General features: G+C 39.8%; 1 protein-coding gene across 2 annotated transcripts; it reads right to left on the minus strand.

Annotated features, from left to right (window-relative positions):
- Nucleotides 1-7,877: 7,877 nt before the first annotated feature.
- On the minus strand, nucleotides 7,878-11,360 carry LOC103362707 (poliovirus receptor-related protein 2-like). 2 transcript variants are annotated; one of them, XM_008289148.1, is made up of 7 exons: nucleotides 11,230-11,360; nucleotides 10,787-10,859; nucleotides 10,150-10,488; nucleotides 9,612-9,714; nucleotides 8,988-9,022; nucleotides 8,821-8,876; nucleotides 7,878-8,693 (listed from the first exon to the last, which is right to left on the minus strand). In XM_008289148.1, the coding sequence occupies exons 1-7, from the start codon at nucleotides 11,254-11,256 to the stop codon at nucleotides 8,502-8,504; spliced, it is 825 nt and encodes a 274-aa protein (XP_008287370.1). In that variant the 5' UTR covers nucleotides 11,257-11,360; the 3' UTR covers nucleotides 7,878-8,501. The 2 variants fall into 2 exon arrangements, with proteins under 2 accessions (XP_008287370.1, XP_008287369.1); XM_008289147.1 differs by having other exon boundaries at nucleotides 8,809-8,876.
- Nucleotides 11,361-12,035: the final 675 nt, after the last annotated feature.

Genomic DNA, 12,035 nt, shown 5'->3' on the forward strand with positions numbered 1-12,035 from the left:
TCCTATGGGCTAGCCACAAATTATAATAACGCCTGTGAGTCAAACCGCAGGGCGCAATAGTGCAGTTTAATGGAGCAGCAGCAGAGACGAGCAGAGGAATCATGTGCAGACAAAACAATTGCCAATCTGCAATGTAATGCTGAGTACGGGCGGGACATTAAAATAATACACACCAGGACAGACCCGCTAAATGTCAGGCACACCAATGCAACTAATGAAAATGCTTAGTCATAGATTTTCGGTTGCATCTCTGAACAAAATAGTCGCCCTCTTGAGCCCTGATACGAAGTCGTTTAGATCGATGTGCTCAATGAACAGCGACATCCAACATCTGAAAGTTGGCTGATAAAATATTTTCAGTGCAAGATATCAGCAGGTTCCCATCACCCTCTTGACAGTATCTATGGTTTCTTATTGATTGTCTTTCATAGCTTGATTTCCAAACAGCAGAGTCAACCAATGCAACGCTTTAACAGCTGATTCTCAGTTCCATTGTTTCCCTCCTTCCTCGTGGCGTGGCAAACTTTTTTTTTTGCGGTATCAGTTTTCTAATATAACAATGTGCAAACCAGCCTTGTCTACGAAAACCTCAACAGCCTGACCTTTTCTCCAACACATGTGAAGCTTCCAGTTGTTTTAACCTCTGACCGAGGAGCATCACGCTATCATCTCAGATCTTAAAAAGCAGCAGGAGTTGCAACCGGGGCATGATCTCTCACCGGCTTCCCCCTCATCCATATCCAGCAGTAAAACAGAATAAGATAACAAGCAAAACCACCAGTTCACCCCTTTGCAAATCTCTCAGAAATATGCAGGCATTGTTGTTCAAGGTAGCATTGCACTGCTGTATAAAATTATGCAGTTTGCAGTAAAGCGGATATGTCGACACTGTTGTGCTCCGGATAATGATAGCACTGTTTGCACACGTTATGCTGTTTCTCTGAACGACGGCTGGAAGCAGATGCAGGCCTGATTTGATGTTTCTCTTTGTGCGCTTCTGCCTTTGTGTCCAGAATGCTGACGAGGCAACACGAGCCAACCTTTTTCCTCCAGTTGTCACAGTGCAAACAAAAACACGCTCATCCTCAACATCTTCATCTCTGATTCCTCCCTAAACTGTAAACCCACCGGTTGTTTTCAAATTTGTGTTCGGAGTTTGTTTAAGGTCCTTTTCGGTTCTTACAAATTCTCAAAACTTGTTACGTGACAGCACCATATAGCCATGAAGTGGTGATTGACAGCTTTAAACCATCAGCTGACGGCGTTTATGAGTGGACAAGCGAGAGGAGGGTTTAAACCCTACGAAGCCAAATTATTGCTGATGTCAGTCTAAGAGGGAAGGGAGGGTCACAAAACCGATCAAATGGGGTGTTTAAACAGTCACTCCGCAAAACAAACATTTGTCTACTTTTCCGTTATTTTCTTTGGTATTTTTTCATATTTCTATACTAGTGCTAAATGGATTATTAAAACTGATGAATATTATGATTAAATTGTTATTCCTATTGAAGAGCAGGAGGTTCTATAGTGTGGGTGAAGGGAGGGCGATGGGAGGAGTTGGGATGAAAGTGCAATTGCCCTGTTGTTCAAACCTATAGACACACAGACTTCTTTTGGAATAAAAAAATATTCAAACAGTCTCACGGTGACGTGCGTCTTTGCTTTTCAACTGGAAAGTTCACTGCATTTTTTTTCTCCTCGTGTCCGAGTGACAGGATACACTGGTTCGGAAAGTGGATGTTTTACTGACGGCAAGTAAAAATACTGCTCTAACAATGTAAATGGGTAAATGTACTAAAATACATATGCATGAAAATACACCTGTGTGACTGACACACTATACATGACGTTAAACTGATAATATTGAATTTAATATGCAGCATGTTGAAGCTGGTCAAGCTGAAGCCGGGTTTATGAATAATTTCAAGTGTTTTCTAATGCATTGGTTGTGTCAAGCTATTGTTTTTTTTGCTGAAAGTTTTAGGGAGGAAGCTCCACTACAAATGGAGGCCTGAAGTCATTAAGTTCAAGTTTATTGTGATTCTTACATAATTTGGGCGGCTGTGGCTCAGGTGGTACAGCGGGTTGTCCTCCAGTCGCAAGGTTGGCGGTTCAATCCTTGGCTCCTCCACAGTCGAAGTGTCTTTGGGCAACACACTGAACCCAAAGTGGCTCCCAGTGGCACCTTGCAGCTCTGTCTCCATTGGTACATGAATGTGTGTGTGAATGAGAAACACATTGTAAAGCGCTTTGGATATAAGTGCAGACCAGTTTAATCTGAAAAGTTTGATCTATGAATCTACTGACTGTAATTATCAAACAAATGCAGAGAGGTAAAAAGACAGTAAGTATAAACTGACTTGAACTACGAATACTCAAGTAACGTAGTCCCTTCACACTGTCATTTTCTGTGAAGACAAAACTGAAGAAAGCACGGATAAAATGTGAGTAGCAACTTCTTTTTAAAGCATTTTCTTTGTTGTTACAGCACAAACTGTAATTAAAATCAAATTTCACAATTTGCACTTACTTTCAATATAGGATAAAAAAAACCAGCAAATTTATTGAAAATGATCCTTTAAAAGACGTGTACACAGCAAGACCCTAATGTTGTTCTCACATGTTCTGGCAGCACAGAGTCTACCCAGCAGACGGTCTCACCCACAAAATGCACTGAGGAAATGAGAAGCAGCAGGTGACAGGGACTGTTGGTCAGGTACGCACCGTTACGGTAACTTTGCAAACCACAGTTTCACCTTTTTCACTACAATAAAGGATACTTAGACTGCAACACCTGCGCAGGCGACTGTGACATCAATGCTCAGCACAGCAGCGTCAAAACAGATGTTGTACTGGATGTGATAAAACACTGCGCCTCTCACTAACACCTTAGCCAAGTCGTCTCAACCAACACTTACAGGCTGGTAATTGAATGTATCGTATAATATAGGGACAGTTAGCAAGCCTTTAAAACATATGCCCCAAGGACAAAACATAAACACAACCTTTTAATAGTATGACAAAGAACAAGAAAACTCCTGTTCATTAGTTAACATTACATAGTCAGCTGGTTAATAATAAATGATCAACCTTGGGTGCAGCTGAGTTTGCATTCACGGTCCTGCATCACAACATGTAGTTCATGTTTCTTTTAAAAAGCTGCTGTCATTTGAGCGTGTAGGCAAGGTTAGGAAGTGAGCACAAAACTCAAAGATTGCAATCGCTGCAGGCTTCCTTTTAGACTAACAGTGTTATGGCAACTGAGTACAAAATAGATACACCATTAGAGGCAAAACATTGGCAGTTCAGTGATGAAGCCTGATGGGTAACTGCAACCTCCAAACGTTGACTCCAGGCTGGTGGACCCTGTTCTCTCTTCACCAACAATTCATGACTCAATTGTTGTTAAATAAAGGCAAACATACATCAAAAAGTTAAATAGCTACAGATGTCATTGCTTTACTCAGCTGACTTGTATTTGGGTGTGGTGTTTCTGATTTTGATCCTATCTTCTCTGATGGGAGGATGATTAACTGTATATGTTACTCACAACATTACATGATCAGTTTCACTTATTTCAGCCTCAGTGAAAAAAGTCTCTGCTGCTTTGGTAATGTTCTGGCGAGGTCTTTTGGCCGAGATCTGATTTAAACCACACATCCTTTGTATTCACATTTTCAGTATTGTGCTGCAGGGAAAGGGAAGTCAAAAAAACACCAGGAGGCAGACTTTAGTACAAGAATGTGGATCATCTGGCTATAGGGAGCATTTGATGTACTGATGAAGGTCTGAGCTTTTCAACAGGTATCATACACAAATTCCATTTTTGTCACACGCACACATGTGTAAAGACCTTATTTTACAAGTGCACCACTATCAGCACAAATACTCAGCAATCATCCTACATAATATTGCCATCTCTGGCTGATCTGGAGGATAAAACAACTTTTTATCTAATGAACTTTAAATAGAAGTTCACAGTGTTGATAAAACCCCAGTTGTTTATTATTTGCTGTAAGTTCTGACTTGTGCAAGTCTGTCTTTGTGGAGGTGCAAAAAAATCTGATCATTGTGAGAGACGGTACAAACAAGATTTACTTTGTCGCCTTGAACAAAAAGGTTGGTGATTCCTTCAAATGAACCACTGGGAATGATGGAAATGCTGCCAGTGTAAGACCATGCATCTTCCATGTCCGCATCTTTAATTGTCGATGATTTCTCTAGGAGATTCAGGAATATTCACTCTATGTTGACTATGACAAGTAATAATGTTGATTATCTTTCCCTCTGGCTGCAGGAGATCCCACTGAACAGGACCAACAGGAAGTCTTTAGATCCTTGGATGATCTGGCACAGCAGAGTGACATCATGCCAGAGGTATTCAGTCACTTCAGGAGAGACTTTAACTTCTTGTCTTATTATCTATAGCCCACACAGTTTTTGGTGTGTCTTATGTGTTTGCATAAGTTCCTCAAACTTCAAGCATCATGTGAGAGTAGCAGTAGTTTCCTTTTTTTTCCAGTAATGCGTCCAATGCATGCAGAAAGACCTTCTGCTTATGGCAACATGAAAGTCCTGAATAGGGTTAAATAAAGGTTCAGAGAGTCAGAGATGTCTAGACAACAAACCACCAGCTGCATGTAACCTTTGCCACAACATAACATGACTGACAATGTTTTTGTTTTTACACCTGCATGTGACAAAAGCTGATCTTTTAAGAAAAATGAAACCATTTTTTTCTGTTTTCATGTAAACAGTACATTATAGGGAAACTGATCTTTAAAGAAAAAATATTGCATATTTCACAGTAGATTTGTTTGTAACAAGGTTAATAGGAACTTTAAAAAAAAACGTCCATATGTGGTAAAACTTAATCTAATCATTCAGCAACAGGCCAAACTCTCAGCTCGAGGACATATTTGAAATTGAACAAGTCACACAAACATTCTCAGCTATCTTGCTGTCATCAGGGTGGTGCTTCCTTAACCCGCACTTGTGGGAGTTCACTTCCTGGAGCTTTCACAGGACGGTTTTAGTGAATATACACTGTCTGAAGTAAAACAAGAAAGCAAGCATTTCTAGGATTCAGACCCGTGTTCTTTGGGGGCCGGGCTAATGCAAATGGAAAAATCAGCAAAAAACAAAACAAAACAAGACAAAAAAAATCCCAAAACTTTTTTATAATTTGGGTAAAACCTTCAACGTAAATCAACATCATCAATATGCTGTTATTTAGAAAACTTCACCATCTGCAAAACACGGTAATTGTATGGATTTAACATTTAAACAGTTATTGTAGGTTCATGATAACAGCAGCTACAGCAACACTTCTACCACTACCTTATCATGATACATCAAAACTGAATTTATAGAAACACATCCCCTTTTAACAGCAACCTGGCAGCTATAGTACATTATACATGTGCCATAAAGTGTCCCCTTAACATCTCTCTTTTTTTCTTCTGAAGTATTACACCATTTACACATATTCGTGTGCAGCTCAAAGTGTTATCTGCTTTTTTCTTTGTTATAATCTTGATGATTATGACTTACAGCTCTTTTTTAAAAATCAGAAGTCCGGTATCTCAAATTATTAGAATATTTTTTTAAGATCAAAGGAAAAAAAATGTAAGATACAGAATTGCCCAGTTTTTGAAAAGCACATTCCTTTATAGGGCTGCAAGGTGGCTCAGCAGTTAGCACCATCACCTTGTAGCAAGAAGATCCCCAGTTTGCGTCCCAGTTAGGACGCCTGGGATCTTTCTGCGTGGAGTTTGCATGTTCTCCCCGTGCAGCGTGGGTTCTCTCCGGGTTCTCTGGCTTACTCCCACACAGTCCGAAAGCATGTTGGGGTTAATTGGTGATTCTAAATTGTCCGTAGGTGTGAATGTGAGTGTGCTTGGTTGTCTGTCTCTAAGTGTAGCCCTGTGATAGACTGGTGACCTGTCCAGGGTGTCCCCTGCCTTCACCCTGAGTCAGCTGGGATAGACTCCAGCCCCCCACGACCCTACTGAAGATTATAGATATATGGATAGATAATGGATAGATAGATGTTCCTTTTACACACTCAATACTTGGTTGGGCCTCATTTACCAGGAATTACAGCATCAGGGCAGCGTGAAGGTGATCAGCCTGTGCTGAGGTGTTAGTGCAGCCCACATCGTTTAGATGACAACCTTTAGCTCCTCTGTAGTTCTGGGTTAAGTATGTACAACTTCATGTCAGACTTTAAGTACTCTGAGTGAAAAATTTGCAGGTTTTTTTTCTCTACTCATGTGGTATTGATCTGATATGGAATTCTTTCTGTCACGTACATCCCTTTACACAGCATTTATCTTATCTTTCTATTTCCTGTCATGAGAGAACTCATGAGAGAAACCACAGAGCTTGTAAGTGAAAATGGTGTAAGTTTTTTAAGCAACAACTGCAATTAATAAACACAGCTAGTAACAAAATAAATCTATTAAAGCAAATGTGGAGGGTTTACAGCACTCATTTCTGTCTAAACGACTGCATTGTCTCAAAAGCATTTCAGTGATATAATCTAACTTCTCAACTTCTGACTTTCGCACGACACAGCAAAGCAAAGAAAAGTCGACTTTGTTCTCACATGTTCGGAGAGCACAGTCAGTCTAGAAAACATCACATGTCTGTTGGCCTCGGGCTTAGCATCTCACACCCACAAAACACAGTCAGGAAATGCTGAATGATACCCAGCAGGTGACAATGACTGCTGGTACAGTAGTGCTACACACCATTACTGCAACTTTGCAAATCATTTTGTCACCTTTTTTTTTTTTCTTTTTAACCTGAGGCTTCTCAGACTGCATGAGCTGAAGACAGGCTTGTCGATGCAACGATTACTATAACCGGTGGGACTGGACAACATGCAGTGCTGTATGACATGCACTTCTTGTTTTTAATGCTGCTGTAGGAAAGAGCAAAGGGGAAGAAGTCAGAATTTGAATGAATTTACATGCTACAGCCAACGAGGTAATTTCACTGCAGAAATTGTCCAAAATATTTGTCACTTCAAGTCCCTTAATGAGACTGACTTGCCATTCTGGTTTTTGCCAACTTTGGACTGCTAGAAAAATGCACGAATGCAAATTCAAATGATCAGCTCATCATCAAGCTCTGCAGAAGCCTGATAACGATCCTGATCATTTCAATCAGGTGTGTTGGACGAGGGAAACATCTAAAAACATGCAGGACTGTGGCTCTCGAGGACCAGGATTGGACACCCCTGTATTAGATGGTCTCTCAGGTTTTAAAGGACATGACTTTAGAGAGCAACACACACACGCATATGCACCATCGCCCATAAAGTTAGAATAATTCACACACATTCCTCTTTATATTTCTGTTTCTTCACATCAGTAATCACTTTAAACACAATGCAATGATTACATACTGAGTGAGTCCCAGTTGCCCAGGTGAAACAAATTCTAGCTTCAGGATCTGACCAAAGAGTGGGACGTCCTGCCCACTGACACCATCAACAAGCTTGTGGACAGTATGCCACGATGCCTTAACGCATTGATCCATGTCCGGGGTGGCCATAGTCAATATTAGTGACCGAGTGACATTTGAAAGAGTAATATTGGACATTCTAATGCATGAAATCCCCTCAAATATGTGTTTCCTGTTGTATGACCAAGGTTGAAAAATTGAAATTAAATCCCTTAATCCTATTCGTTCAATACCCCCCATTTTGTTTAAGCCTGAATAGACAGTTTGCAAAAGTTAATTGTGGTTTAATTTTTACTGTGATATGTGTTATGTGTATATTGTGATATCAATAAAGTTTTAAAGAATAAGTTTTTAAGAATAAATCGCATTATCACAATCAGTTCATTAGAAGAGGTAAAAAACTATTTTATTCCAACTTTATGAGCAACAATGTGTAATATATATATATGCACACACACACACCATCAACCTCTATGATACATTGGCACACAATTTGATACAGATTTACTAATTGATGCATTGATTTGTTGACTTTTTTCCCCTCTAGCACTCACTGCAGGTTGACTTTTTAATTCTTTATTGGGATATCTAAGTATATGGTTGACTGTGAAATTCAGTAGATGCACAAAACCATAGTCCCTGGACACATCATTGGATTAACTTATCTCGCATCACCATCAGGACAAAACGTTAAAGTGGTTGTGACCAAAAAACTTCAAAACTACAGACATTCCTATTCCTACATTATATTACACTGCTGCATTTTTAGAAAGCTAACAAGCTAAACCAACACTAAAGATGATAAACGTAAACATGCGAGCATTAAGTTGTATTAGCATGAAGACAACATAGTACAGCTCGCATTTAAATAGAGGGGCTGGAGCAGCTACACAGTTTAGATTATATTATGGGATCAGCTGATGAGAATCAGGTCAGATTTTGTTGATTACACTGAGTGATGACACCACAATTACAGTAAAGACAACTTCCACGCAGCAGGATTAAAAATGTTTTTCTTTTTTTTGCACTCAGCAAGTATAAGAAGGAACTTCGTCAGCCGTTCTACAGTACGCAAACATCGTCTCATTAGGCAGCCGACGTGAAATCACCACCTCGGAGTACATGACATCATCAGCATTCACAGCGTCTCTGTGTTTGTGTTTGGGTGAAGGAGCAGCACTTCTGGATGGATTCAGCTTGATGTCAGAGTAGACCACATCCTATGATATAGAGAGTGTAGGTGGTGACTTTTGCATCATCATTACAATCACATCTTTTTCTTTTTTTTTGTCACAGCTGCAAAAAACGTATTAAGAAAAATAACTCAGGAAGTACCTCTGAGCTCACCTCCTCTCTTACAATAACAGAAGGCCTGAACGCATCGATCCCTGGACCGCTCGTATCTGAAAGACACGCCGGCCTCAGTCATTGGAATCGAAACAAACAGCAGAAGGTAAATTATTCAAGTGTTGTTTGGAAATGGAGTGAGGTGAAAGTGGTGCACTTGTTCTCACCAATAAGGACACGATGCCTGCCCGAAGAATTACATCTGAGTGAAAGAATCAAAAGCAGTCTTATTAGTTTTCCTGCATGCATTTAGCTGAATCAGAAAAAAAAAAAAACAGGGCTGCAGCTTTGATTCTAATTAAGGATTAATCTGCTAAAAAAAAATAAATTAAGTCACTAAGCATTTAGAATAGATAGAATAGAATATAGAATATAGCTTTACTGTCATTGTAACACGAAAATCAAGTGCAAACCTGAATCAGTGCAAAAATAAAAGGTACTAAAATGCCATGAACAGACCCAACAGACATCTACATTCAACAGTTATCCCACAATCTCTTAAAGCAAGCTTCACTGTATGTTATGAATGAATTATTTTATAGCAGCACATTTAATGCATTGATGGCTGTGGGGTAAAAACAATTTTTCAGTCTGTTTGTCCTTCTTACTCCTTCTACTTTGTGAAAACTAATGGAAAAGAAGAGTTATACACAGAACTAAGTTTCCCATGGCATCCTAACCCTAACTTTAATGGCGATGCATTGAGGACCTGCTTTACGTCACCAAAAGAGCGGTGGGTCCCCAAAATGTTACTACAACGTGAATACAACACATGCATGAACACAAACTACCTTCTGGTGAACACGATGTAAAGCCCGCCAGCCACGATCATCAACAGCAGCACCACAGCAGTCACGATAGCAGCAACAATCCCTGATGATAACTGCATCTGTTCTGGGAGAAGAAACCTGACTGATTAACCCTTGAGTGTGCTTAATCCCAGAGATTATGTCAAGTTAAGTTCATTATGTTAACACAACCCTGGCTGTTTGATATTAGATGTTAGATTAGGAGCGTTAATCAGGTGCAATAAATGATGACCATGGTGGTTTTGTGGAGAGGCAGTTATGTGACCTCACTGATTTCCTAAGAGCATCAAAATCATGTTATTCTCAACTGACAAGGGAAGTGATTACAGCTGTAATCGTAACCATGATAACATATGGGAGGAACTGTGTATCAGTTCAACAGTTTCTTAAATTAAACTGCATGCAAACAGTAACGCCATGAGTGTGTGGTTCGTGTCGGCCCACGGATCTAAAGCAAGTTTTGAAAACCAGGTTAATATTATTCTAGCAACTGAGTGTATAAAACGCTTTAGTTCCTCACCTCGAACAACAAGTTTGGTGGTTTCTTCAGCTGAACCATATGGGAAGGTGTGTACGCGGCAGGTGTAAGACCCTGCATCTGCCATTTCCACATTCTTAATTATCAGCGAATGCTCGGTAATCTCCACTCTCTCCTTAAGCGGGGATTCAGGAACATCCACTCCATACTGGCTATTTGAAACAGCAATGACGATTTTTTTCCCTTCTGGTGGCAGGAGATCCCACTGAAGCTGAGTAATGTTGATGTCTTTTCGTCCTTTGAACGGGCACGTCAGGGTGACATCACTCTGGAGGTATCCGGTCACTTCAGGCACAGCTTTGACTTTTTGTGCCTCAAAAACTGCCAAACATAAATCATATTGACATGCTGGCAAGAGCAAGGAAAAGAACTCCATATTGCATTCTTAAACTGACTTTGTGTGTTTGGTTGTCTTGGTATATTTTAATTCACCCTTTCCCCTGACACAAGTATGTAAAATAGATATTTTCTGTCATGGAGAAGCAGTGTGCAGAGAACTAGAGTCTAGTATTGCGCAAAGGGGAAGTTTCACAATTAAGTAACAGTTATTTTCAAAATTCAAAATCAAAACCAACTACATAAATCTACGCTAATCAAACTTTCAGAAAACGAGTCTTACCTGGAAGTAATGCAACGTAAATCAGCTTCTGTAGCAGGTGGGTTGATGTGGTGCACATTTTCACTGTGCACAGCTACAGGTGGAGAGCAAAGAAGAAAAAGAAAAAAAAAACAGAAAACTTGACAAATCAAACAACATCTCTGACTTTATATGTCAGCTTCATAGGTAACACAGTAGAGAGGCGGATCTGTGAAGTTCCTGGTTTGCTGGAAAATGACTAAAACCTGCAATGTGACAGCAGGAGAAAAACTATGACGATGTGGACACAGAACGAAAGTCCATATCAGGCCAGCTACAGTGATCACAAATAGATTTCCAACAAACCACTACTTTAAATGATCGAGATGATAGAAATAAAACCAAACTGAGCATATACAGCATTTTGCCTACCACGTGTATTTTCTTTTTTATTATTTAAATGAAGCATTAATTAAATAACTTACCCCTGACAGAGAAGAGTGTAGGTCCATAACTGCGACATGAAGCACCTTCCCATCTCTCAGAGCTTTCAGCAGGATTTAAAGCTGCACCAGAACTCTTCCACTGCGATTGCGATCAGAAGTCTGTCATTTTCACATCAGCACGTCAGTCAGTGTGATTTGCAGTGACGGTTTCTGGCTCATCCTGTCGTTTCTGTAGCAACAGTGGCCTCGTGTGGTCAAACCGTGGTGATGAAAATAGTTTAATGCAGGATCAAGTGTCTGCATCATTGCCAGCAGGTAAAAAAAAACAAAAACAAAAAACCTAATCTTTCTCCAAATCCTGTCAGTAGCAATGTCGTGATGGGATGTAGTGAAAAGCAAAAATAAACAAATAAAAAAATGCAGCATCTAGAGTTCTAAGTTATATAAATCAATATTTGGCTCACAATAAAAATCAGTCCAAGCCAGCCTCATGTTTGCTTGATGATCTTGTTTTAACCAAATAAATTCTGTACATGTGATGCTTAAGATATACAGTCTCTGGAAAAAAAATTACAATACCACCCTTGTTTTCTTCAATTTCTTGTTCATTTTAATGCCTGGTACCACTAAAGGTACATTCCCTGAAGAATACAATGAACTCGACAAAACATCCAGCTGATTACATAATACTTTATGTCCTATTTGACATGCTCAAGCTTAATTGTATTCCCAGGGTGTACAAGAGGTCATTTCATGTCATAAGCAGCACTGCACATGCAAAGGCCTAGGTTTTGTTCTCTTTTGTATGACTAAGAACGTCAAATTAAAAACTCCTGCCAGAGGAG

This window comes from Stegastes partitus, unplaced genomic scaffold, assembly GCF_000690725.1.
Source record: "Stegastes partitus isolate 25-593 unplaced genomic scaffold, Stegastes_partitus-1.0.2 Scaffold595, whole genome shotgun sequence".
NCBI lineage: Eukaryota > Metazoa > Chordata > Actinopteri > Pomacentridae > Stegastes > Stegastes partitus.

Coding starts and splice junctions, on each gene's coding strand:
- LOC103362707 (XM_008289147.1), bottom strand. CDS start 11,256: ATGGACCTACACTCTTCTCTGTCAGGG. Junction 9,715..10,149: donor CACCAAACTTGTTGTTCGAG/GTGAGGAACTAA, acceptor TTCTTCTCCCAG/AACAGATGCAGTTATCATCA. Junction 9,023..9,611: donor TACATCGTGTTCACCAGAAG/GTAGTTTGTGTT, acceptor TCTTTCACTCAG/ATGTAATTCTTCGGGCAGGC.